Genomic DNA, 26,715 nt, shown 5'->3' with positions numbered 1-26,715 from the left:
CACTCATCTGTGAGCGTCAGTGTTCAGCTATAAGCTTAAATTCAACAGAAAGAATACAAACGTTTACATTTACACAGTGATACTGAAATGTAATGAGATGCACGGACAGACCTGCCACACGGTATGTCCACTGTGGTGTTGAGATTGAAGACGTCCACAAAGTTGTAGAGACTGATCACCTCCTCGTTCAGATAGTCCAGCTCAATGCAGCCCTTAAAGTTGGGCAGTGCGAGCACTTTAGGTGGCTAAAGACAAAAACACCAGAGAAAGTGGAAACTCTTCATCATTCCTGTGATCGAGGCACTAATGTGTAAACATCAACCTGCGTACCAACACAGGTGTTCTCAGTTATTCTCACTCTGGCTCCACCTGCTCAGTTTTATTGTACTGACTAAAATAAGCGTAACATGGGGAAACGCTCTGTAACTGGTGGGTTTACAGCTCTCCCAGTACGTACCGTGAAGGTATTCGGATATCCTCCCACATAGAAGATGGTGTCATTGGCCGAGAGTTTGAGGAGCCCCTGATTTCCTTCAGCCTCCGCGGAGTGTTTGGTGGTTGTGGTGTCCACAGATACGGACATCAGACCATGCTGGAGGATCCTACGCGCACCAACATGTGGAGCAGATCAGTGCTACAACTCCTGCACACAGCTAGCATAAACATTCATGTTTAATCGAATGACACCGTGTTGTGTTACATCGTGTGCTTCACCTCTCCAACAAGACGGTACTGAATCTTCCTTTAGACTGGATGTCGTTCGTCATCATCACATCTGCAGTGTTTCCTCCAACGTTAAAGTACCAGTGCAGCTGTTTCCCCACCAACGCCATGCCCAGGAACTCCTGACTCGGCTGCAAACACCAAACACAGATTTAAAATACACGACACCTCCAATGTTCACCTGAGTCCTAAATTTATCACAGTTAATAAAGACACACTCCGACGAGGACTGAGAGACTTGACAAGCGACATGAAGTCCAATCTGTCTCGCACTTACGTTCTTGTTGCCGAGGTAGAAGACAAACTGACTGTTGGAAGCATCCTGTCGCCGTGTCCGTGCTGCGTCCGGCAGCTTGATGTGGAGCTTCATGGAGGTGTAAGCAGCCAGGTCAGCCAGGTTAGACGGAGTACGCACCTGGACGCCTGATTTCCCATTAAACTTCATGGACACGCTCACCTGGATGGGGAAAGAGGAAAAGAACTCGTAATGGACGTCAGGAGGCTCAGACAGGTCCGCTCCCCTCTCAGTATAAATGGAATCCTTCTCCACCTTCAGGTTTCTGGGCACCCACATCTCCGCTGATCTCACCTGGACCCACAACACCATCGCCGTGGTAACGAAGGTTGAGCAGCGGCTGCATTTCCTCCGTGTCCTGCTGCTGGCCTTCTCCCGCTCCTCAATCTCCCACACCTCCAGACTCACTGACAGCTTCTTCCCCCACAGCCAAACCGACTGTTAACAAACACTGGCCCCACCCCCACACCCCACCCCTACACACCGACCTCACCAATCTGAGCCATGGTCTGAGTAACCCTCAGCCCACTCACACTCAGACTCGCTCCTTTCCACTGCCTCTGATCACTTTGCAACTATTTTGTTCTCCAATGTGTCTGTCTATGATTTTGTGTATATTTCTCTGTTGTCTACCATTTATATTTTATTAGGAACCACAATTTAGCTGTACATGTACAATGACGATAAAAGACTATTAGAATGACATCATTTCCTTAGGGATTAATAAAGTAATCTGATTGTGATAAGAACCTCTGATGAAAACACCCAGCACTGACCTCCAGGACTGAAAAATCAAATCAAAACTTGCAGTTCCTCTGACGTCCAGCAGAGGCAGCAGTGAGTCAGTCCCATGTTAAAACTTTACATTAGAAATAAACATGTTTACAGCCTCATACACAAACTGTTTGGCCTATATAGATAATTTCCTCCTTCATAACACCTGCTTAAAGTTTGCATTATTAGGGGCGTGGCCTCTTGACTGATAGGTGGGTGCTGACACAGGTGGCTGTAGCTGCTAGCTGTCTGCTAGGCTGAACTGGACCTCTGGACCGTGTCTGTGCTGTTGGAGTCTTTCGGAGCATGTTTAATGGCATCATGTGACCAATAACACGGCTGCTGTGAGGTCACTGCACTAACACAGCGCCCAACTCAGCACTATGAGCAGTTATCTGTGATAACCAAGCTAGCTAGCAATAGCATCCAAATATGGCCACACTTTTGGTTCTGTCCATCTTTTTATACAGTCTGTGGGTGTACCTTGTTGGCAGCGTTGCGCGCCTGCTCTATGAGCTGTCGGATGCGGTTGATGTTCTCGGAGATGTTTGGCATCTGAACAGAGTAATTCTCCAGGTCGCCCAGCCTCTTCAAGAGTTCAGGAATAGCTTCATCCAGCCTGTGCACTGCAGACAGACAGACAGACAGACAGACATTTACAGCTCATGTTCACCAGCGCCCCCTACAGTGAATGTTCAGGTAACATCCAGGCCTTTTTACCTGGTTGGAACACCTTTCAAAGACAAACAAAATTAATGTCTGACACTCAATTTAAAAGTCAAACAGAACCCAAGCCTAACCTTTGGAGGGCTCAGCGACCTGATGAATGAGTAGACACGAGTTTCATTTCTGGTTCCTAAATATTAGATGTCTGTCATTAGTCACAGTTTTCAGTTTGACATGCTTTTATTTTGGTGTAGCTCATAAATAACCCCCAAACAGTTGTGGCAGGTGGCACCTTTAAACTGTTCCTGTAATTTGGTGTTATATAAATAAAATCAAATTAAATAATTCATCATTGCTTTCAAACTGCTCATTTGTCCCTAAGGTCCTGAAATTCAAAGACATTCAGGTGAGAAAGATAAGAGAGAGTCGTGCTCTGGACAGTTCAGACGTTTGAAATTTATCCGTCTTATTATTTCATTTAATGTTAATCCTTCGTTTGATTGTTTGAGTACGTCGGGTCTTTGTTGGTTCAGTCTCGTATTTTTCTTAGCTTTTCATATGTTTCATATATGTTTCATATGTGGCATTGTAAAGTGCTTTGGGTGCCTTGAAAAGCGCTATATGAAATCCAATCCATTATTATTATTATTAGTATTATTATTAAACATTATCTCTGTGTTTGGTTGCTTCCTGTTTTATTTTGAAAGACTTGTGTTTTGTATTTGGATCTACTTCCTTTTGCCTCTTGTATTTACTGTCTCTGGCTCGCTCCAGCTGTTTGGAATCTCTGTGATCAGTCGGATTTCGGATCGTTTGATTTGGATTCATCAGGATTTAATCTCACTTTGACGTCAGTTTCTGCGTCTGCCTGTGCTCGGGTCTGAAATCACATCGACCATCCCCACAGCGCACAGCAGCGAGCGTTTATCACTCACCGGTGTTGTTGGCGTCCATCAGGGCGCTGTTGATGTCCTCGCTTGTGGCGTTGGCGTCTCCGTAAGTGCGCTGCCATTCATCCAGCTGCTCTTTGATGGGACGCAGCGTGTCGTTGATGTCGGTGGCCGTCCTGTTTGCCTGAGCAGCCATTTGCTTGGCTTCGTTGATCTCTGCACTGATGTCTGAGCGGCACAGAAGAAGAAGACGACAGGAAGCGGTGAGCGGTGAGGAGTCGCGTGGGAAACCTTAAATACCCAAATCCTGTAAGCGCAACGTGTTTTAAACGGTCGTACTTTTGGTGGCATTGAGGTTGCTCCGGAGCGCCTTCAGGTCCTCGGTCAGTTGAAACTGTTTGGTTTTGGCGTCCTGGAGCCGGCGCTGAGCGTCTTTGAGGCGCGGCCTCAGAGCTGCAGCAGAAAAACGAAGGTGATGCAGACTGAAGATGAAAGGGTTCCTTTATGAATCTCTGCAATCCAAACTGGGCTTACTGGTGTTCAGGTCATCATTCAGCTTCTCCACTTCATCCTTCAGATCCATGCTGTGGTTCTTCAGAGACTCCGCCTTCTGACCAAGGTTCTGGCCCTTCACGCTCTAAAAACAAAACCAACACACTTTCAGTTCCCGTTTTTAAAGTCACCTCAAAGGACAAACTTGTGATTTTGGGGGGTTTTACCTCTAAAGTGCTGTTGGCAGCCTCGCCGGCCATCTTGGCGGCCTCCTCGGCCTCCTCGATGCTGACGACGATCTTGTTGTATGACTGCGTTACGTCTATGAATCCGTCCTTCTTTGTTTCTGCGATCAAACTGCAGACAGATGCACACAGCTCGTCATGTTTGGTTTCATGAAGCACAAGAACTAAACGTTGTACACCTACCTGGACAGGTTCATGGCCAGAGCGCCGAGCAGCTCAGCGTGCTTCTCCGCCTTTTCCACCAGCGGGATTTTAGAGTTAGTCTGAGACAAATTCTGAACCTTTTGGGCCAGCAGCATCCGGGCGCCATCCAGCTGAGCCGCCAGGTGCTCGTACTCCTGAGGGAGAGAAAGAGCTGAAGGGGGTGTGGCCTGATTAAGGGGAGGTAAAGACCTGATGAAGAAAGTCTTTGTTTTTGATCTTCAACAAGAACTCTGATTCTGAGCCCACCAGAACCACGAAACAGTCCAAGCTACAGCCTCGGATCTGTGAGCTGTAACCAGCCATGGTTCACCGTTAGCAGGCGTTGGCACTGTTAGCAGGTGTTAGCACTGTTAGCACTGTTAGCAGGCGTTGGCACTGTTAGCACTGTTAGCAGGCGTTGGCACTGTTAGCACTGTTAGCAGGTGTTAGCACTGTTAGCACTGTTAGCAGGCGTTGGCACTGTTAGCACTGTTAGCAGGTGTTAGCACTGTTAGCAGGTGTTAGCACTGTTAGCAGGCGTTGGCACTGTTAGCACTGTTAGCAGGCGTTGGCACTGTTAGCACTGTTAGCAGGCGTTGGCACTGTTAGCAGGTGTTAGCACTGTTAGCAGGTGTTAGCACTGTTAGCACTGTTAGCAGGCGTTGGCACTGTTAGCACTGTTAGCAGGTGTTGGCACTGTTAGCACTGTTAGCAGGTGTTAGCACTGTTAGCACTGTTAGCAGGCGTTGGCACTGTTAGCACTGTTAGCAGGTGTTAGCACTGTTAGCAGGCGTTGGCACTGTTAGCACTGTTAGCAGGCGTTGGCACTGTTAGCACTGTTAGCAGGTGTTAGCACTGTTAGCATGGACGTAGATTCTGGCAGACTGAGAACACACTTTGAATCACAGCTGTGCTGAAGATGAAGTGGACCCTGTACATCTGTGACGCATGCACACACAGACAGGTTTAATGTGTGACATTCAAACCTCTTTGGAGTTCTGCACCATGGACCACACGTCGTTGTTGACTTGATGAAGGTGATCCGCAGACACGTTCAGCTGTTTTCTCACCTCGGTCAACTTCACCAGCAGGTCCGCCACCCTCCTCTGACAGACAGACGGACAGACAGACAGGGTTAGTCGTCACTTGGTGTTCTCCTCCATGTTCTCCACGGTGCTCCCTCTCCTGCTCTTACGTTGTGGTCGTCCAGGCTCTTCTCGTTGGCGTTGTTGATCTCGGCAGCTCTCGCCGTGTTGTTCACGGCCTCGTTCAGGGCGTCTCGGAGGTCCATCGTGTCAGCGTGGAGGCGGGACAGGCGGTCACTGATGGATCGAGTTAGGTTGTCGTTTTCCTCCAGACGGTCGACCAGCTGCCTGCTGATCCGATCCAACACTACGAGAACACGAGACACAGACGGGCGTCCTGTCAGCTCAAACACAAACCTGCTCATTAGCCTTCAAACGCTGAAGTGACATCAGCAGCGAGTCAGAGACATTTAATAAAACCATCAAACATCCTGATGGTACAGCAGATATTTCATCTCTCGTTCTGGGACAGGTGTGAGCTGGTTCACGGGTCTGACGAGCTGCTGGAAGCTTAACTCGTCGTCTGTGATCCTGATCTGATGTTCATCTCTTCTCAGAGCGCGTCTGGTTCCTCCTGACACTGTCGAGTGTTTCATCCTGTTCTGCGAGTTCTGCTTCATGCAGAGTTTGGGTCAGTTCGGTCTCTTCCTGTGTTAATCTCCTGGTTCTGTATTAATTCTCTTGTTTAATTCTCTTGTTTATTTACTCTCTCTCGTTCGACTGAGTGTGCTCATCACGGCTCATTAACATGAATAAACTTACGTTTCTCAGCCTCTGCCTTCTCTTTGTCGGCCATCTTCTTCTGACCCACGCAGCTCCTGTGCCTCATCTCCCTCAGCATGGCCTGCACCTCCCTCATCTTCCTCTCCCTCTCCTCGCCGTCCTCCTCTGCCGCCGTCTCGTTCAGGGAGGAACGGTTTGACCTCAGCAGGAGGTCTGCGGACACACAAGCACATCGGTCCAAGCATCGCTCTGCCTCCTGTCAGCGCTTCAGATTTTAAACTCGGTTCTCGTGCCGTACCGTTTATATTGGCGCTCACGTTCCTGAGGAGGGACAACACATCCTCGGCCCGCCGGTACGTTCTGTTTGTGCCACTGTGCAGCTCGCTGACCCGGCTGGTCATCGCTGACGTCTGGAAAAAAAGACAGCTCTCAGATTTTAATGTGTGTTTAAGTCGCACGTTTGACACAAACTTGCGTGTTCTTCTTCCTGCTGCCTGTAAAACGTCGACAGACAGTTTGAACAAACGAAAACCGAACGAGTTTCAAGGAATCGTCGCTGTGAGTCTGCGATGTTAGCGTTAGCATACAGCCTGGTGACAGGTCTGCATCATGAAGTCAGGTTTTTTCGATCACCCGTGAATGCACCACCGGACACACAGCAGACCCCGCCCTCCTCACCGCCCCGGGCTCAGGATTAAAGCTCAGAGGAGAGCGGGCCTTTACAGGAGGCGCTCCCAAACTGTGGATCAGGACCATCGGAACAATCGTGTGTGTGTGTGTGTGTGTGTGAGCTCCTCACTTTGTTCTGCAGCTCGTCGATGTCCTCACTGATGGTGCTGATTTCTGCCTCCAGCATGTTGGTGCGACTCAGGCTGTCTTGCAGTGTGTTGTTGTAGTTCTCGATGGCCCGCTGGAATCATGGCAAAGTGAGTTCGATTAGTGCACCTGCAGCGCGGCGCTCACGGCCTCAGGTGTGCTTGTGTGTGAACTCACAGCGGCGTCCTCCATGGACTTGTCGAGGCTCTGCAGCTGAGCCCGGGCCACAGAGCTGGCGTTCAGGCTCCTCAGCCGAGCTGACGCCGACAGGAAGTCGTCGTCGAGCCTCTCCAGATCCTCCAGCAGCACGACAACGCAGCTGTCGCAGACTGAGAGAAAAACACACGTGCTCAGCTTCACCTGATTACAAATGCTTCAAAGAGCCTCTGAGTGTGTGAGACTCACGCTCGCAGTGGACGCCATGCCGGTCCTCCGTCGGGACGCTGTACCTCTGCAAACAGACATCACACTGTCGGCCCGTCATCCCGTCGGGACAGCGACACTCACCTGTGCGCGGGTCGCAGTGTCCTCCTCTGCAGTCACACTCTGCAGGTGAGGGAGGGGCTTCAGGTTAAACACACCAACATACAGCGCAGTGACCGATTACTACTGACAGAGGCGTGAGTGAGCCTGACTCCTGCAGGACGATACACAACCATCAGCCTGCTGCAGCTGCGCCACACTGACCTCTTTGTGCCGTCAGAGCCTTTAATGACATCATCTGACCAATAACATGGCGGCTGTGCGCAGTGTTAGCAGGTATCTGTGTGTGTGTCACGCAGTAGACGTTCCGGTGCTAATCTACCTGAGCTCTTGCTTTCTAACAGTCACAGGCTCAGGGAGGCTTCAGAGAGCAGCTCGGGGTCAGTATCATGCCCAAGGATATTTGGCAACCAGACTGGAGCAGGCGGGGATCGAACCACCAACCTTCCTGCTCTGCCTCCTGAGCTACAGCCAGGAGGCAGAGCTCTTTTGTGAGGTGTCATGATGTTTGTGTTTCCTCACTTTTGCAGCCGTTGGGTCCGTAGTCCCAGAATCCAGGAGCGCACTGCCGGCAGCTCGAGTCGCTCACTCCAGGCCTGCAGGCGCACTGACCGCTCTGAGGGTCACACGGCTGGACGAGCGCTGCGGCGGCGTCACAGTCACACTTACGGCAGCCGGAGCACGAGTCGAAGCCAAACGAGCCGTCCTGAGAGGAGGAGGAGTAACAATAATCTGAATGAGCATTTTAGGATAACTCTAAAAATCCACATACGTGTTCTGAAACTGAGCAAACACGTCACCCACCGCAGGACTGACCTCGCTACATCATGAATCACCTGACCCAGCACGCCGTTTCTCCTCTCATACGGCTCATTTTATTGACTCATTTGGAAAAATGTTTCCGTATTTTTAAAAAGTATTCACAGATCTCTTTCTGTCATCACGCTGTGACAGCGGCGTTTCTGAGTGTGAGCTACATTCATATGTTCTAAAGATGGCGCTGCCGCGTGGATCACTGTCGCCTCCTCGTGCGGCTCTGGACCACTTCCAACATGGCCACTGTGTTTAAATGACAGATGTTGTTGTGATGTGACCTCAGCAGTGTTGGGTAAGTTACTTTAAATTAGTAACTTAGTTACATTACTAGTTACTTCTATCAAAAGTAACTCAGTTACTTCAAGTTACTCGTTACTTTCAGAGTAACTAGTTACTAGGGAAAGTAACTTTGGTTTTACTCAGAATTCTCTTGTTAATGTGTTGCTTCCGTAACTGGATACCCAGCCAGACTGCCAGTCTTCTAGCTTGCTTACTTGCCACAAGTGCACTGTGCCACCTACCAATAGAAAGGAAAAAAATAATGTGCACATTTCCACGAGAGAAATCACGCCTGGACCGTCGTTGACCGCCGCCATGATTCTAGCCTGCTTTTACATCCAACACAAAAACTGCAGTCGTTGTGCTTTTGATTGTACTCAGAACTTGGAAATTCTGCCTTCTGAATAGGAAGATGTAGGTAACACCAGACTGCAGATGAGCTGCATACAGAGCTGGACTGGGACAAAACAATGCGTCCCGGGCATTTTGACTAGAGACCGGCCCACCATTATAGGAAAAATCATAAAGCCTTTGAATGAAAATAAACACTGTTGTGACAGTGATGTACACTGTTCTGATGGTATATATGTATCAGTCTATCAATCGTTTGTTGTAAGACTCAGATAATTATTTTTTAAAAGCGAGACATTATAAATGAGAATAATAAAGAAAAGTATTTCCTTGTGCCCCTTTCCCTGTTAATGCCCTACCTGCCCCCTGGCATCACTTTGCTAGACCCGCCCTGCACAGTTACCAGCTGTCAGCTACTTAGAAAAGGATCCTGGTGTTATTTGTCTCTCAGAAACAGCTCATAACTTCCTTCAACTCATCCATGTCACCTAAAAGGTAAACCTGTTTCTCCATCACCTGTTCAGCTCTGATGATTCAGTAAGGACATCTCCTGGTTTCATCTTCATGTTTCCCTCTCACCAGATAACCAAACCGATATCATGACCAGCAGCTTTACAGCTGTGGTTCCAACAAACATCAGCTGATACTAGAAATTAATATTAAATAAATTCTAACAACAGCTGATCAAGCTTAAACGTGCTGCTGTTGTTTAACGCGACATCCGCTGGTTTCCTCTTTCTGGCGCAAAGTGGGCGATAAATAAACAAGAGAAAAAAGCGATCAGCTGATCATTGATCAGTTTCGTGATTGAAGTAGAAACAGGAGAGAATGAGAGAAGAAGAGGCAGCTGTGCAGCTTCAGCTTTGTGTCTTTTCATTGTAGCTGAAGTCCGGGACAAACTGTGTTCCTTTTCACCTCAGTACGAAACGCGTAATATTTTCTCTGAATACCAGACGATTCTGTTTTTTGGGGGCGGTTGGCAACTCTAATAATTAACCGTATGAACAAAATAAAGTTCAACATCAGTAACATAGCACCCACCCAGCTGTATAGAAACTCCGTCATGCTAGCTAGCACGCAGTACGAAAATGTCAGCATACCGAAAATAAACTCCACCTAAACTTGGTTTATATCTGACTGATAGACTGCAGGTCATAACTTCTTACCTGAAGTTCAGTTCACCTGACACTCGGACCGGCGGCCGCTTCGGGTCTCTCCTCTTGCCTCCCTTTTCCTTCATCCACCTGCTGGCCTCCACCACTTGCTAATGTTATTGAATCTGTGGAAGCTCCGATAGCCACCACACGAAGTAACGAGTAACGAGCCTATCTAAATCCCAGTAACGAATAACGCGTTCCTGGTTTTGGCATAATAACTAGTTACCGTGCTCGTTACCACAATAATAACGTAGTTACTGTAACGCGTTACTTAATAACGCGTTAGTCCCAACACTGGACCTCAGAGAGGCGCTCTCACCTCGCAGCGATCGCAGAGCAGCCCGGTGACTCCGGGCTTGCAGCGGCACTGTCCACTGTGCGGGTCACATGACTCCGTTCCACACGGAGAGCAGTCACACTCTGCATTAGAAAGCACACACACGCTGAATCCACCTGCAGCCTGCACTGCCAAACCTGATCACATGACCGCAGGATGGCGAACTCACGAGTGCAGTTTTTGGCGTTGATGGCGTCGCCATAGTAACCAGGGGCACAGCTCTCGCAGCGAGGCCCGGCCGTGTTGTGCATGCAGCTGAGGCAGTGTCCCGTCAGCGGGTGGCAGTCGGTGAACAGCATGTTGGGGTCCGAGTTCCCGCTGCAATCGCACGGCTGACACCGGCTGCCCAGAACCACCGGGTTACCATAGAAACCTGGGGCACACCTGTGAGAGAGGCCGACAGGTGAAGCATTTTTAACTGAACTACCTGATGATTTAAAGTTAATAAAATTATTGTAAGGATACACAGCGTGTGGCGTTTTTCTTCCTACCAGCATATCATTAATTTGTATATATAACTTTATTATTCAAATTCCATAAAATTATTAATTTTTATTTGATTTATTAATCATTGAGAACGTTTCGGGGTGATTTCAGCACCCTCAGCGTTCACTTCATCCTCTGTCTGAAACAGGCTGTTTAAGCTCCTCCCCCTGCAGACCAACATTTTTTCTAATTGGCTGCCCCTCGTACATGGGTGTAGCTCCTGAACCCTCTCTGTAACACTGAGTATGTGGAGACGAGGTCGCGGCTGACCTCACTGTAAGGAGCATGTTTAGTACGGATGTCTGGAGCCCGGCTCCACTCGTTTACCTTTCGCAGTTCGGTCCGGCGTAGCCGGGCATACAGCGACACTGCATGCCGTCACCTCTCTGCACGCAGCCCTCCGCAAAACTACAGACAGACAGGAAGGAAGAAGAGTGAAAAGCTACAAATCAGGACAGCATCACAGCATGTGGGAGACTGTTATTTAGAAAAACAGAAGTGTTACTTGTGGTATTCCTCAGGGCAGCAATGTGGGGCCTTTAACATTTTCAGCTTCCATATTTACTGATGGCTAAACGCTAAATGTGGTTGAATCCTTGAACCTTAAATTCATGCTAAATTCCCAGTATTCCCAACAAACATAGGGAGTGGGGGTACTGACTTGTTGGACGGCGCTCTCAGTGGGCAGGGGCAGCTGGAGCACGTTATGGCCTGACCATCCACACTGTTGTTACCCAGGAACCCCCCCTGGCACCTCTCGCAGTGGTCGCCAGCCGTGTTGTGCCGACAGTTCTGACGGACGGACAGAGACAAGAATGGTCAGAGATCCGTGACATCAGAGCGAGAGGACGTCAGGAGGCAGCGTGTGATCCGAGCTCCTCACCACACAGATCCCAGATCCATCCAAACACTGGTCCGAGTGTCCGTTACAGCTACAGGGAACACACTTCCCCAGGAACAGGCCGATGGTGTCTCTGTAGTACCCCGGAGCACATTTCTGCACACACACATCACGACCTTTAACCTTTATCCACCATCACCGCCTCCTCTCTGCAAGTCACCAAACATCCCAACAAACCCAGATCCAAACTCCGTCCCTCACCTGGCACGAGTCTCCCAGGTAGTTGGCGGGACACATGCAGATTTCCACATTGTTGGCGTGGCGTCCAACAGGCAGGCTCTCGGCGCCCTCTAGCACGGCGCCGCGCAGCGACACGGACTGGGCTGACTGGGAGTGCAGGGCTCGGATCTGCAGAGACTCCAGCCCAACCAGAACCATCATCAGCTCCTCTCGGGACACCGGGTTACCGGTCCGAAAGTGACGGAAACTTCCCTGTAAGCACAGGAAGGACACGAGGTACGTGGTGGAGGTGGACTACCTGACCGGAGCTTACTCTGCGCAATAAAGTGTTTACAGGGAATCTCTAAAACACCTTTCTGAGGCTTTTCATGGGGTCAGGGGTCAAACACTGTAGGTTAGCCAGCTTTCTAATATTACAGAAGAATGTGCAGGTGACGTTACCTCAACGATGTGGACGATGCCCAGGTGAGGCTCCTCGGGGGACGAGTATTCTCTCTCCATGAACACCAGGGTCATCTGGTTACCCTGGACAACAGAAACAGGAAGTAAAGGTGTCAGCGTGCTAACACACAGCTAACGCTACATATGAGAGGGCACAGGTGTGTGTGTGTGTGTGTGTGTGTGTGTGTGTGTGTGTGTGTGTGTGTGTGTGCGGCGTGTGTGTGTGTGTGTGTGTGCTTTGCACCTTGAGGATGATGTCGGGTTTCGGGGCCTCAGCGGGCAGGGGCAGCACGTCTCCTCTCATGGTCTGGGTGTGCAGACGGTACCTGAGATAGCCTCCGTAGGAGGAGACCTGTGCAGACAGGAGCAGATCAAAGCTCAGACACAAACAGAGCACCGCACGGCTTACAGGCTGATGAAACACAAAGCGCGGCCTGCAGTTTATCTGCGACAGATAAAACCTGCACGTCTGCTGTATGCGTGCAGGTTGCAGCAGGCTGACATCTGAAGCCGGTCGTTGGAGCGTAACAGCGGGGGATTTAACCATCAGAATAAAGGGTGACGCTGGCTGAATCACACATGAAAGCTGCTGATTTGTATCCAAACAGCCGTCTGAGCCTTTGGTCGGCTGTGTTTGACGTGTCTGTAACAACGAGGGATTCTGGGACGCTGTGAGGCCGTAAGCTTTAAAAACAGATCTGCACCTGGAGACGGCTCAGACTCACTGCTGGCTCATCTTCACCCTCATCCTCTCTGAGTGCACACGGATCCATCAGATAAAGGCGTGTTCAGACTCCAATGACCCGCCTTGCTTCTTCATGCCCGACTGGTTCTTACTGCACCTGACTGATCTTTAACTGGAATATCTCACCTTGTCTCCCAGGTAAGGGTTCGGAGCGTGCCAGTACAGCTCCTGATAAACATCGGGCACGTCGGTGATGTCGGCCTCTACCAGGTCCTGATCTGGATACACAATTACGGGGACTTCCTGTCTGTCAGCTCCCAGCAGCACCCAGCCCTCCATGTCCATGACCTGCAGAGACGAGGACGACACGGCTGCTGTGAGGCTCAAAGTCAGTAAATCGGTGAGGATGTGGAAACATCACAGCATTCAGCAGCTTTCTGAAACACTGTGAGCTCAAGTCAGGATCAGCTCGTTACCTCTGCTTGCTGCAGAAAAACTACCACAAACATCAGGTTGTGTTCAACAAAACAAGCATATTATGGGATGTAGACGAGCACCTCGGTGCGCCTCATGCTGGAGCTGTGGCAGCGGTCGGTGGCTCCGAAGCAGAAACAGCTGGTGCATCCTTTTGGGTTGGTCGGGTCCAAGTGGAACGTACCATCCCTGCACTGATCACAGCGAGAACCCTGGACGTTCTCCTGCAGGGGGAACACACACACACACACAGACACACACACACACGCACACACACAGACATGCACACACACACACAGAGCAGGGTCAGAGGTCAGACACACAAACATGACAGACTCGTGCACATTTGTGCGTTTGTGTATGTGAGTGCAAACCTTGCAGAGACACCGTCCTGTGGACTGGTCACACACTTCCTCTTCTGCTCCCGCCTCGTTGCAGTCACATGGTCTGCAGTTGGGGTAACCATAGAAACCGGGGGCACAGCGGTCGCACTGACGTCCAACGATGTTGTTCTGACATCTGGAAACAGAAACAGTAACAAAGTCACATCGTGCCGAATCTGTACAGTGCTCAGCTTCTATAACCTTTGACCTCTCATCAATCCTAGGCAAGTTAGTTTGTGTGTGTGTCTGTGAGCGTGTATTCACATCTTTGTGGAGACCAAAAATTGGAAGTTACTAGCCTTGTGGGGACCAAAATGTCCGTCTCCATGAGTTTGAAGACATTTTTGAGACTCAAAATGTGTTTTTTTGTGTCATGGTTACAGTTAGGTTATTGTTAGGTTTACAGTAAGGGGAAAGCATTATGTCAATTAGATGTCCCCATAATGTGTGTGTGAGAAGTGAGGAAACAGTCGCTGTCACTTTATGTCCAAGACACCTACTGCTGCAGTTTAGTGTAATAACACTGTTCACCACAAGGTGGTGCACTGGGTCAACGTAAGCTTGATTACATTACATCATTAAGAAGCTGTTCTCATGTGTGATGGCAGCCTTAAGAAAGGGGGCGGAAAAGAAATGAGGTTAAAGAACAACAACAAAATAAACTTTTAGACTTTAGACTTTTATTGTCATTGTGCGGTTTCTTGCACAGTGAAATTGGGTAGCTGGACCACAAAGGTGCAAAAGTAAAGAAAACAATATACAACGAGGAAAAAAAAGCAAAATATATGTATAGATATATGTGAGTAAACTATATACATGGTGTATGCGTAGAAACATTGAAGCAGACATTATGGGGCTGTATACAAGGGCAGTTATATAATATAATAAATAAATAAATAAGAGTGGAGGGGGTATGGTCATTTGGGGTGGGGATGGTAATTCCACTGAGACCAAAATATTGCACAGAACAAGGAAAGACTGAGATACTGCACATGGGATGGCAGCAACACAGTTGATCTGCCCCCTGGTGGTGAAAACTTGCATAACGGACATGAGAGAGGTATCAATCTGGAATTGAGCTATCCAAAAAAACATCAGGGAGTCTGTAAAATTATAGAAACTTCACAAAGAAATGTTGCAGAGGATCAGGCAGTCGGAAAGTTTAAACCTGGCAGCTTCAGGGAGCACACAGCCACCGGAGGGAGACAAACACATACAACCACTCTTTCCTGAGGTTCCCTCTGTCCTGTTCGTCTTACCTGCACTGCCCACTGAGCGTGTCGCAGCTCACATCGGGCGCGATGATGCCAGCGTGAGAGCAGTTGCAGACCTCGCAGCCCACCAGCGGGTGGCAGCCAAACGTCTGAGGCTCGCACTCTGTGCATTCTGGGAGGACGGTCCTCGGTGGGCAGATACAGTCACCCGTCACCGGCTCGCACAACCTCGAACCACAGTTACAGGCTGCAGGTGACACGGGAAGGTGAGTGAGAGCGGGAACACACAGACAGGAAGCGAGACAGGAAAAACCCCACGCGCCTTCTTCACAACAAAATAAAAGTTTTATGAATAAATAAGTGTGAATCTCGGACGCAGTCCCTGCAGCGTTTCATCACCCCAGCCTTACACTCGTCTGCGCATTTCAGTTATTCTGTTTTTCTGCTTAAAGACGACTTTGAAATGTTCCTCGTGGTTAAGAGGATGTCGGCCGAGTGATGAGAGGCGAGGGCAGTTGTGGTTTTCGGTTTCTGCTGATTTCTTTCAGATTTTTGACCCGAGCAGGTGAGCATTGAAAATACAGGAAAGGTGAGATGGTGAATGTGATGAAAGTAAATGAATGATCTGTTCAGGCGAACACTCACGTCTGCAGTTGGGGAATCCCCAGTAACCCGTGGCGCACATGGAGCAGTCTCGTCCAATCACGTTGGGCCTGCAGCGACACTGACCGCCAAAGCGTTCGCAGGTGTCGCTCTCAGCTCCGACTTCGTGGCAGGCACAGGGCAGAGCACCGTTGTTGACGAAGGCTGACAGAGATATGGCCGAGCTGAGGCAGAACGGCGAGGAGGAGGAGGGACTGCGGGAGAGAGGAAGAGTTCACACCTGTGAGGATGACGCTAACACGCTAAACTACTCCCCAGCGTCTTCACCTGCTCACATGCTCACCTGATGTAAAAGCTGTTTTGACCGCAGAGGCTGATAAAGTCGTAGGATTTGTCCAGCGGCTCCTCGCTCAGGTAGCTGGAGCTGTAGCTCGACTCAGGAACGACCAGCAGGTAATCCTGCAGACACGAGGAAGAACGTCAGCTTCTGCCTCATCTCCACCTCAAAGGAAAAAACTATCCCTGAACATCATTCTGCAGCATTGAGTGTAGCTGTGATTAGGGATGGGTATCGAAACCCGGTTCTTGTTGAGAACCGGTTCCCACTGTTTCAGTTCCTTGGAATTGTTTGCCATTTTTGCAAACGATTCCCTTATCGATTCCAGTCGCCCCCAATGACGTCACCACGTTGTGGAGCGTCATCTACCTAGCAGGGCGCCTAAGCGGCTCAAACGCTCAAAAGTTTGGTTATACTTTACGAGAACGGATGACAACAGGGCAACTTGCAATACTTGCAAAGTAGATATTTCATTTAAAGGAGGAAACACTACGAATATGCAAAAGCATTTGCTCACAAAACACGCGATGACCTTAAATGAATGTCGTGTTTTTAATTCTGCTCCGGACTCGTGAATCTCAACCCAGCAGCAGCGGTAACGTTTGCACGTCCTCTCCCGTTAATGCGGCAGGTAAATAATCAGCTAACAGTGCATATTATGTTAGCGCGATCTGCCTTATTACAAAACCTGCCATTACTGTGCATTTAGGTGATCATGATGAGACAGACAGAGTCTGGCTGGCAGTTCTCGCTGCAGTCTACCGGTAGCGTCTCCTTTCAGGCCAGGATAGACGAATGTCACCGAGCAGTGACTAAGTTTGTGGTCAAAGGCTTGCAGCCATTTGCCACAGCAGATGCCCCGATTTTCAGTAAGTGAATGTGTTTAATTGTAGGCAGGGACATTACTGGATATTCTTGTGTAATTGCTACAGAATAATTTATGTTATACTTTGTTATTGCTACAGAAGAATATTTATTTTACGTTTACAATTTTCCCCGGGGACCCTGTGACACCCCATTGAAGAGCCGTAGGCTGTGGATCTCTTAAGATCTCACTGTTGGGTTTGTAAGGCCATGTTACTCCTAAATTTCTATCTTGTTCAAAGAGAAGATATAAAACAAAGTTCTAAGCTAATCGACCTTAGTGTTCTCCTTTTTTAAAAAGAATCGATAAAGAACCAAATCGTTAAACAGAATCGAAAATGGAATGGGAATCGTGAAAATCTTATCAATACCCATCCCTAGCTGTGATGCAGAGCAGCGACACTGACCAGCCACAGCGTCTTCCCCGCAGGTATCTGCACCGTGACGAGGAGCTCGTGGTCCGTCACATCCAGAATGATCTGATTCTCCGACATCAGGACGTCACGGCAGCCGTAAGCGTGAGGACAGAACAAGGCGTTGACGTGTCCTGAGGAACAGGAACAAAATAGAGCCAATCATCAGCCCCAGCACCAGAAGCTGCAGTTCCTCTGATGCCCAGCAGAGGCAGCAGTGAGTCAGTCCCACAGGCTTCCATATTAAAACTTTTTAAAATGATATTAAGCCTACAAGTTTGCATTATTGGGGCCGTGGCCTCTGTGACTGACAGGCGGCTGTAGCTGCTAGCTTCACCTGAACTGGACCTCTGGGTTGCGTTTGTGCTGTTGGAGCCTTCAGGAGCATTTTTAATGACATCATGTGATCACTAACAGGGCGGAGCTCCAGTTTTGATGCACAGTGAGATTCGTGATTTTGATTGGATGTTACTGATTAGCAGGTATCGCTGTGTGTGTGATGCACATGCAGTCTGAACATGTTTCATTACAGCTTTGAAAACTGAAGCTCAAACTCCAGCCACAGGTTTATGTCCATCTTTTATATACAGTCTGTGGTGAGAATAACCTGACTAGCTTGTTGTCACTGACGGTGATGCAGCAGATCCAGGATCAGACTGTGTCCTTACCCTGCCAGATTCGCCCCCCGTTAATGAAGACCTGCATGGGGTAGGTGGGGTGCAGAGGCTGGTGGTAGTGGAGGATGAAGACGTAGCGGCCGAGGGCGTGGACCCGGGCAGAGTACATCACTGCATTCTGGGTAAAGGAGGCGACGGGAGAGGAATGATTACGGTGTCAGACGCATTCATGGGATTATTATCGTCCATTTAAAATGTGTGCACGTCTCAGTCGGGTTCTGTAACTCTGTTTCACCTGGGATAAAAACGGATCGCGTGAGGGTGCAACGTCACACGTGCCCAAACTAAACACCCCCCAACAACACACCCCATCATCATCATCATCAGTACCTGCAGCGAGTCCAGCCGGATGTGGTCGGTGTTTTCCGCTCCGAACGGCGGTCTCTCCGATCCCATCCAGTCCGGCTCCTCTCTCAGAGGAGGCGCAGCTGCAGGGGAGGCGGGGGCGGGCTCCTGCAGGGTGGAGGAGCTCTGGCCCTCCTTCAGGAGCAGAGAGTCTGACGGAGTCAGGAAGCGTGAGGGGACGCAGGAGGAGCTGTCAGGTGAGAAGTGTCCATGCGCGCCGATGCAGTGGACCCGCGGGGCTACGTGCTCCATGCTGAATTGATGTCTGGGCACCAGGTACACTTTGTGCTGAAACACACGTGCAACACGTATTAGGATCGAGCTGATCAGGTGACCGATCATGTGACGCGAGAGTGATTCTCACCAGGAAGAAGGTGGCTCGGTCAGCGGTCAGCTGGATCTCTGCGTCTGAGGGGAGGGAGAAGACCGCCACTCTGTTCTGCTCGTCGACGGCCACGACTCGACACAGGAAGCTGCACACACACACACACACACACACACACACACACACACACACACACACACACACACACACATTTAAATGACTTTACATGAGGCAGCGCGCTTTCGAACACGTCCTTCTCTGTAGTGGGGGGAGGAGCCTTGCAGCTTCACCTGTGGACAGAGCCTACCTGTATCTGCACTGAAGCAGGGTGACTCGGTGTCGGTGCATTCTCGCTCCCGGCACGTTGACGGTGACGGACAGCGTCTGAGGTAGCTCTTCTTCGCTGGAATACTCGAGCACCAGGACGTAGTCGCCCGGAGACGAGAGGCGCCCTCGCAGCTCGACGCTGATCTGCGGCAGAAACCGAAGACGTTAGTTTAACCTGCGCGTTTCACCTGTGGACATGTTTCAGGGCTGCCCCTCTTACATCCAAACCGCTGCAAATGGCCATGTCGGGGTGGCGCGGGGTAACCTTTTCGGTCGGGCAGGGGCGGGGCAGGTGGTTGTCGTTGCGGCAGCTGGCATCGTTGCCCGAGATGAAGGGGAAGGAGTCCAGAGACAGGTACTTGTAGAGCAGACAGCTGAGAGAGAGACACACATCAAAGCATCTAAACATCTGCTCCTTCCTCCGGGCTCGAGCCAGGGATCTGTGTAAACACGACGCTACAGAACCACTAACAAAAGATGAATGACGTGAGCGTATTTACTTCTGGCTGGCGTCGGGGGCGGGGCTGTAGGTGCAGGGCTCGCTCACTCTGATCTGCAGGATGGGAGCTTCGTAGTAGGCGCTGGGCAGCAGTACCAGGTAATCCTGCAGGATAAAGGAACAAAAGTCATTCCCTGTGCACACGTGGTGAGGGGAGCAGCACGAAGGCCTCCTCACTGGGGTGGCGGTGGGTTGCAAAGTGGTTTACAGGTGTGCAGCAGCAGCCTACACAGCCTCATTCTCAGAATTACAAACAGCTGAGCCATCTTTGAGTTGAGCTGATTTGTCACCACCTGTGTGTTTGCACGTGTTTGCGTCTCACCAGCAGGACTCCCTCCGCCTCGATCACCACAGTCCAGGTTCCTGGGTTCAGCACGAAGGGCTCCACAAAGGGAACGTTGACGAAGGTCGGCTCCACGCTGGGAGCGAAGACGATCGGCTTGGACTGTTCGGAGCCTTGGACACAAACTGAGACGTTAGGAATGAGCACAACACGCATTCTTCCCCTCTGCTGCTCTGCTACTCAACTTCAACTGATACTTTCATGTGATTGGTGGAGAACCTACCTCTCCGGCTGCCCTGATAGGCTGTTATTTTACCCTTGGTGGTGGCGCCCTCAGAGCTTATGTATCTGAGGATGAAACGAGTCAGATAGACGTCTGCCTCGCTCATATAAACCTGAAGCCTCACTGCAGTCTACGAGGACATCGTCCAAACAGAGGACAGGAGGGAGGAGAGAGGGAGGAGAGAGGGAGGATGGAGGGCAGACAAGATCAACATTTGTCCTCAAATCCCTGAAACCTGCAGTGATCTGTGGCCCTGAGGAAAAATACGGAGCCGCCACCACCAGCAGCCAATCGCAGCCGAAGCACAGAGACCGAAGCGTGGCGAGGAAATCGAGAGAGCGTAAGAAGACTTCCCACCTCTCCTGATTCCTGCGCTGCCATGGAAACACAGAGTCCCCTCCCAGCACTTACAGTTCCTACAGTGGTGGCTCCGGCCGTCCTCCACGACCGTCATCCGGCCCCAAACATCTGAATCTCGCCGGTTAACGTAATGCAGCACCACAAAGAAGACGTCTGGAGAGTGGACCGACACCGACACCAACACCTTCGACTACCGAGGGAGCAGATAGCAGGACGAGGAGCAAAGTAGAGGACCAGAGGAGGCGCACAGAGAGGAAGAAAGAGAAGGAGGAAGATGAGGGGCAGGAGAAGGAAGAGCACAAGACATGCTGAGTAAAGGAGGCAGAGACGACAGAAACCACCGACACAGAAACAGGACAAAGCAGCATAATACAGTCTGTCTGTTACGCTCACACGGGACAGGAAGCAAACATCTGAAATGCATGCAAGAGCTGAGACGCAGTCCTGCGACAGAGACACGTCCCGACAACATGCAGCTGGGCCACAGTCACATAATTACAATAACTTCACACACTCACACATTATTTTAAACAACGTCAATCAGATCCTTCCAATAAGGATGAAAAACATCCTACAGCTCATATGTGTTTGCTGTTCCTCTGCCGTCCAGCAGAGGCAGCACTGAGTCAGTGAACTGTTTGGTGGATAATCTTCTCTACATTCGAGTTTGCACCATAGGGGTGTGGCCAACAGAAAAGGTCAAAGGTTATGGTCCTACCTGAATTGGGGACATCTGAGCATAACCTCTCCAGCTGAAGTTGGGGAACTCCTGGGGGTTGTAGCCGAATCTCACCGGCCGGCCGTCCAGCATGGTTCCCTCCTCAATCTCAAACTTCAGGTGATGGAGGTCAGGGAAGTAGTGATCCGGACGAGGTCTGCCAGCACAGGAAGTCAGATCAATGGAGTGAAACACACAGGCATGCTGGGATGAAACACGGACTGAAAAACTACAAAAACTCAGGCCGTGACGCCCCGAGGCAGCGACAGACATCTCTACATTTAACCACATCTGTCTGTGACAGAAGACTAGAACTATGGGAAATGGAGTCCTAACTTAGCTTTGCTGCAGTTAAACTAACTTCCTGAAATCTGTCTGAGGTGTGCTGAACTCACAGGTTACACTTTGGTCCCTCCACGTTGGGTCTGCAGCGACAGTGGCCGCTCCTCTCGCCACACGACGGACCCACGGCGCCGCCGATGTCACACTGACAACCTGAAAAAACAACAGGTTAACAGCTGGAACAGCACACCTGTGGCTGAGTGCTCAGAGCACTGCTCACCTCGGCAGCCAAAGTAGTCGCTCTCCTGCAGGTTGAAGAAGCCATCTTTGCAGGTGGAGCAGGTTCCGCTGCAGACGTTGGGCTTACACTGGCACTGACCGCTCTCCTGCACACGCCAACAAACCATTTCAACCATTAGCATAACAAGAGCAGCAGCCAGGACTTTATTACAGAAAGGGGTGAGGAGACGAAGACAGGACTAAAACCCCCAAACAGGGAGCAACCTCCTGCAACCCCTCACTGACCAATCAGTGAACAGACATTCACTAACACCACAGGTTACCTGAACTCAGCTGACTCACCTGAGCACACTCGGCCACGGCGCTCACCGTCCCCGCCACGTTACACTCACAGTCTGCAAAGAAACAACCTCAGGTTACTCTGTGTGTGTGTGTGTGTGTGTGTGTGTGTGTGTGTGTGTGTGTGTGTGTGTGTGTGTGTGTGTGTGTGTGTGTGTATGAGTGTAAGCGTCTTACTGGAGCAGCCTTCAGGTGTGTCCGGGGACAAGTTCCAGTACAGAGGTTTGCAGGTGTCACAGGCCAGGCCCTCCACGTGGTGACGGCATTCACAGCGGCCCTGAGGGAACCAATCACAGCAAAGTTCAATACACCTGATTCTCCTTACAAAGCATGCAGGTGCAGCCTACCTGCTGCAGCTTTATCTTTGGAGGGTCCGTCACTGTTTAGACAGACATCAGAGTGCAGGTGGAGGCTAGCCTCCTCTGCTCCACCTGAGCCTCACAGCACTGCTTTACTGCAGCCTGAACACACGCCACACACACACACACACACACACACACACACACACACACACATGCTCACACACACACTCACACACACACACACACACACACACACACACACACACACACACACATGCTCACACACACACGCTCACACACACACACACACACACACACACACACACACACATGCTCACACACACACGCTCACACACACACACACACACACACACGGACACACACACACACACACACACATGCTCTCACACACCTTTTCACATGATGTGTGAGCGAGAAGCCAAACACAGGACTCACCAGAGGAGGCGCTGCGGTGGTCTGAACAGAGCCGGCAGGATGGCAGCTTCCAGCTTTAAGGACAGAGAAAAGCCATCACACACCAGCAAACACTTAAACACACACACACCTACACCAGTGGCTCAGATACACCTGTACAGTCAGCCTTCAGGTGACATGTGCTCAGCATGAGGTTTGTGTCTAATGAGTAGCAGCAGGCAAGTTGAACGGGCCTGAGTGGCAGCTGAAGCAAAGACTCAGGTGTGGGAGGAGCTCAGTGAGGACATGGACCAAGACTCTGGGGCTGTATCCCAATTCAGGGTCTGCAGCCTTAAAGGCTGCATTTTAAGGCCGATTACGTCACAGCGGCGCGCCGAAGGCTGTCCCAATTCAAAGGCTGCTCGAAATGAGGCCGTCAAATGCGTCCTTCATTTCCCTGAATTTTAAGGACGTGGCGGTGTAGACTTCGTGGCCCAACATATCCCACAATTCATAGCGCGGCAGTCGGTGTGGATAATTTTGCCGCAGACGGCAGAAGGGAGCAGCCGAAGAGTAAACTGTGAAAAGTAAGTACTGAATATGATGTCACTCATTTATGTGCAAATGTTTAATCATGAGGAACATTAAAACATTACTGTTGGCCACATGTTGGCAAAGTTATGTGACATTAGTGATGTTTGTACTAACTTGGTTTTAAAGCCTTTACTTTCAAATATATATATAGTCGACCTTAATCTTACAGAGAATGTGATGATTTTATGGATAATTAAAGTCAGTCATATATCCACAAACACAACAAGCTGAAAGTCAGTGATGCTGCTCGGTTTGCAGTCCTGAATATGACGGCACAAGCAGGATTCACTGCACTGTTAATGTTAGCTATGTTATATTGCTGCCTCTGTTCGGTGGTGTCGAGCCAAACGGACTTTAACGTGTGTTTGAACGAGCTGACGGTTCACTCGTTAAGCTGAAAGAAAGATGCTTTAATCACAGGAGTCACACATGTGTCCACTGGACCATCTGGGAACTCTTCTTGTTTAGCACTTTCGTAATAACACAAACACTAAATCCTCCTTCTCTTGTGCTGTTTTGTAGCAGTGTGTACACCTGAGACTGTCACCTGTCTGTCTGTCCTGCACTCTCTCTGTTTCTTTCTCTCTGATTGTGGAATAAAAGTATGAACATGTATTTATAAGTTACACTTGTGTTTGAATCCTGCAGCTTATCACACATTTGATTTCCATGTGTGACAACTGCAAAGTGTCCAGAGTGAGGACAGACTGAGGGACCCACTGCTGCACATCATCTGTGAGGCTTTGCACCCTGATGATCCACCAGGACAAACTCAGCAGTGTGTGAGGAAGAGGAGGAGGAAGAGCCAGCAGCAGCTGACAGATGGAGAGAATAGACAGACTGTTCCCTGTTTGTGAAGGACTGCTAGGAAAGTTTAACATAACTAATTGTCTGTCCTGAATCAGTCTTATTAGGTAATGTTCAAATAATGTTATCATCCCAGTGTTTTCAGTGTGGGAGAAAGTACTCAGGGCCTTCAAGTTACACACTATGAAAGGCAGCAACAAGTTTAATATTCAGAAACCTAAAGTATGTATCAGCAGCAGAATGGAGCTAAAAATAAATGTTTGTTTCAGTTCTATGAAGCTTTGAGTATTTTGGATTAGTAGCACTGCTGTGTTTGTTGCATCATATTGCTGTAATTGTTTATATGCTTTATATATTCTGAGGTAAGTTGATCTATAGTGTTACATCATATTCTATAAGGATGTTATGTGTTTGTAGACTTTCTGCCCAGTTTGACCCATTTAGCAGAAGTCAGCCTGTTTAAGGCTCTGATATCTATTCTGTATGACTTAAAGCAGTTATGACATGCTCTGATTTTCTCACCCAATAAAGGAATATTTCATATATCAGTCTGATCTTCATTCTATCAGAAACAGTTATCACAGCTCGTACATTTGCTTTTTACACATATATGTAAGCATTGAGCCAAATTTAGTAATGCCAACATATTAAATGAACAACATTTGTCTCTTATATATAATACATCTGTATATACACTGTCAGAGATACTTGTCTTTGAGTGAAGATTTAAGGTGATAGGAAATATAAATAACTGCAACTTAAATCTTTGACCCAGAGTTCAAGCTCACTGCTGTAATATATATATATATATCACAATAATCTGACAACAATTTTAATATTGGCCATATTATATTTACATGACCAAAGTGCAGTGTTGGGACTAACGCGTTATTAAGTAACGCGTTACAGTAACTACGTTATTATTGTGGTAACGAGCACGGTAACTAGTTATTATGCCAAAACCAGGAACGCGTTACTCGTTACTGGGATTTAGATAGGCTCGTTACTCGTTACTTCGTGTGGTGGCTATCGGAGCTTCCACAGATTCAATAACATTAGCAAGTGGTGGAGGCCAGCAGGTGGATGAAGGAAAAGGGAGGCAAGAGGAGAGACCCGAAGCGGCCGCCGTCCGGCGTGTCAGGTGAACTGAACTTCAGGTAAGAAGTTATGACCTGCAGTCTATCTGGGTCAGATATAAACCAAGTTTAGGTGGAGTTTATTTTCGGTATGCTGACATTTTCGTACTGCGTGCTAGCTAGCATGACGGAGTTTCTATACAGCTGGGTGGGTGCTATGTTACTGATGTTGAACTTTATTTTGTTCATACGGTTAATTATTAGAGTTGCCAACCGTCCCCTAAAAACAGAATCGTCTGGTATTCAGAGAAAATATTACGCGTTTCGTACTGAGGTGAAAAGGAACACAGTTTGTCCCGGACTTCAGCTACAATGAAAAAGACACAAAGCTGAAGCTGCACAGCTGCCTCTTCTTCTCTCATTCTCTCCTGTTTCTACTTCAATCACGAAACTGATCAATGATCAGCTGATCGGCTTTTCTCTCTTGTTTATTTATCGCCCACTTTGCGCCAGAAAGAGGAAACCAGCGGATGTCGCGTTAAACAACAGCAGCACGTTTAAGCTTGATCAGCTGTTGTTAGAATTTATTTAATATTAATTTCTAGTATCAGCTGATGTTTGTTGGAGCCACAGCTGTAAAGCTGCTGGTCATGATATCGGTTTGGTTATCTGGTGAGAGGAAACATGCAGATGAAACCAGGAGATGTCCTTACTGAATCATCAGAGCTGAACAGGTGATGGAGAAACAGGTTTACCTTTTAGGTGACATGAATGAGTTGAAGGGAAGTTATGAACTGTTTCTGAGAGACAAATAACACCAGGATCCTTTTCTACGTAGCTGACAGCTGGTAACTGTGCAGGGGCGGGTCTAGCAAAGTGATGCCAGGGGGGCAGGTAGGGCATTAACAGGGAAAGGGGGGCACAAGGAAATACTTTTCTTTATTATTCTCATTTAAAATGTCTCGCTTTTAAAAAAATAATTATCTGAGTCTTACAACAAACGATTGATAGACTGATACATATATACCATCAGAACAGTGTACATCACTGTCACAACAGTGTTTATTTTCATTCAAAGGCTTTATGATTTTTCCTATAATGGTGGGCGGTCTCTAGTCAAAATGCCCGGGATGATTTTTTTTGTCCCAGTCCAGCACTGTATGCAGCTCATCTGCAGTCTGGTGTTACCTACATCTTCCTATTCAGAAGGCAGAATTTCCAAGTTCTGAGTACAATCAAAAGCACCACGACTGCAGTTTTTGTGTTGGATGTAAAAGCAGGCTAGAATCATGGCGGCGGTCAACGACGGTCCAGGCGTGGGATTTCTCTCGTGGAAATGTGCACATTATTTTTCCTTTCTATTGGTAGGTGGCACAGTGCACTTGTGGCAAGTAAGCAAGCTAGAAGACTGGCAGTCTGGCTGGGTATCCAGTTACGGAAGCAACACATTAACAAGAGAATTCTGTGTAAAACCAAAGTTACTTTCCCTAGTAACTAGTTACTCTGAAAGTAACGAGTAACTTGAAGTAACTGAGTTACTTTTGATAG

At 48.9% G+C, this 26,715-nt stretch overlaps 1 protein-coding gene across 3 annotated transcripts in view; it reads right to left on the bottom strand.

The window, feature by feature from the left end:
* The window catches only part of lama5 (laminin, alpha 5), an 82,766-nt gene that overhangs the window by 9,518 nt on the left and 46,533 nt on the right, over nucleotides 1–26,715 (bottom strand). For 2 of the 3 annotated variants that reach the window (XR_005609527.1, XM_031749990.2), the window contains exons 17-63: nucleotides 22,733–22,785; nucleotides 22,152–22,251; nucleotides 21,978–22,030; nucleotides 21,676–21,781; nucleotides 21,509–21,608; nucleotides 21,114–21,270; nucleotides 20,447–20,585; nucleotides 19,792–19,925; nucleotides 19,471–19,574; nucleotides 19,191–19,344; nucleotides 18,951–19,114; nucleotides 18,683–18,791; nucleotides 18,304–18,606; nucleotides 17,965–18,091; nucleotides 17,291–17,430; nucleotides 16,026–16,141; nucleotides 15,725–15,936; nucleotides 15,125–15,326; nucleotides 13,857–14,001; nucleotides 13,566–13,706; nucleotides 13,195–13,356; nucleotides 12,568–12,675; nucleotides 12,324–12,407; nucleotides 11,904–12,134; nucleotides 11,685–11,798; nucleotides 11,463–11,593; nucleotides 11,129–11,209; nucleotides 10,485–10,699; nucleotides 10,298–10,398; nucleotides 7,898–8,081; nucleotides 7,298–7,438; nucleotides 7,070–7,221; nucleotides 6,876–6,986; nucleotides 6,375–6,486; nucleotides 6,116–6,289; nucleotides 5,464–5,660; nucleotides 5,255–5,374; nucleotides 4,269–4,423; nucleotides 4,068–4,197; nucleotides 3,883–3,985; nucleotides 3,688–3,801; nucleotides 3,394–3,576; nucleotides 2,276–2,418; nucleotides 1,001–1,180; nucleotides 715–854; nucleotides 458–602; nucleotides 112–245 (exon numbers count right to left, since the gene is read on the bottom strand). Coding sequence is in view for 2 of the 3 variants with exons in the window: in XM_031749990.2 (XP_031605850.1) it covers nucleotides 112–245; nucleotides 458–602; nucleotides 715–854; nucleotides 1,001–1,180; nucleotides 2,276–2,418; nucleotides 3,394–3,576; nucleotides 3,688–3,801; nucleotides 3,883–3,985; nucleotides 4,068–4,197; nucleotides 4,269–4,423; nucleotides 5,255–5,374; nucleotides 5,464–5,660; nucleotides 6,116–6,289; nucleotides 6,375–6,486; nucleotides 6,876–6,986; nucleotides 7,070–7,221; nucleotides 7,298–7,438; nucleotides 7,898–8,081; nucleotides 10,298–10,398; nucleotides 10,485–10,699; nucleotides 11,129–11,209; nucleotides 11,463–11,593; nucleotides 11,685–11,798; nucleotides 11,904–12,134; nucleotides 12,324–12,407; nucleotides 12,568–12,675; nucleotides 13,195–13,356; nucleotides 13,566–13,706; nucleotides 13,857–14,001; nucleotides 15,125–15,326; nucleotides 15,725–15,936; nucleotides 16,026–16,141; nucleotides 17,291–17,430; nucleotides 17,965–18,091; nucleotides 18,304–18,606; nucleotides 18,683–18,791; nucleotides 18,951–19,114; nucleotides 19,191–19,344; nucleotides 19,471–19,574; nucleotides 19,792–19,925; nucleotides 20,447–20,585; nucleotides 21,114–21,270; nucleotides 21,509–21,608; nucleotides 21,676–21,781; nucleotides 21,978–22,030; nucleotides 22,152–22,251; nucleotides 22,733–22,785 (6,604 nt within the window). In the remaining variant the exon portion in view is untranslated. Of the gene's footprint in view, nucleotides 1–111; nucleotides 246–457; nucleotides 603–714; nucleotides 855–1,000; nucleotides 1,181–2,275; nucleotides 2,419–3,393; nucleotides 3,577–3,687; nucleotides 3,802–3,882; nucleotides 3,986–4,067; nucleotides 4,198–4,268; nucleotides 4,424–5,254; nucleotides 5,375–5,463; nucleotides 5,661–6,115; nucleotides 6,290–6,374; nucleotides 6,487–6,875; nucleotides 6,987–7,069; nucleotides 7,222–7,297; nucleotides 7,439–7,897; nucleotides 8,082–10,297; nucleotides 10,399–10,484; nucleotides 10,700–11,128; nucleotides 11,210–11,462; nucleotides 11,594–11,684; nucleotides 11,799–11,903; nucleotides 12,135–12,323; nucleotides 12,408–12,567; nucleotides 12,676–13,194; nucleotides 13,357–13,565; nucleotides 13,707–13,856; nucleotides 14,002–15,124; nucleotides 15,327–15,724; nucleotides 15,937–16,025; nucleotides 16,142–17,290; nucleotides 17,431–17,964; nucleotides 18,092–18,303; nucleotides 18,607–18,682; nucleotides 18,792–18,950; nucleotides 19,115–19,190; nucleotides 19,345–19,470; nucleotides 19,575–19,791; nucleotides 19,926–20,035; nucleotides 20,166–20,446; nucleotides 20,586–21,113; nucleotides 21,271–21,508; nucleotides 21,609–21,675; nucleotides 21,782–21,977; nucleotides 22,031–22,151; nucleotides 22,252–22,732; nucleotides 22,786–26,715 lie in introns of all 3 variants that reach the window. The other variant, XM_039604087.1, reaches the window with a different exon arrangement.

This window comes from Oreochromis aureus, linkage group 20, assembly GCF_013358895.1.
Source record: "Oreochromis aureus strain Israel breed Guangdong linkage group 20, ZZ_aureus, whole genome shotgun sequence".
Classification (NCBI taxonomy): domain Eukaryota; kingdom Metazoa; phylum Chordata; class Actinopteri; order Cichliformes; family Cichlidae; genus Oreochromis; species Oreochromis aureus.
Note: the sequence above shows the minus strand (reverse complement) of the source record. Positions and strands in the feature narration are given on the sequence as shown.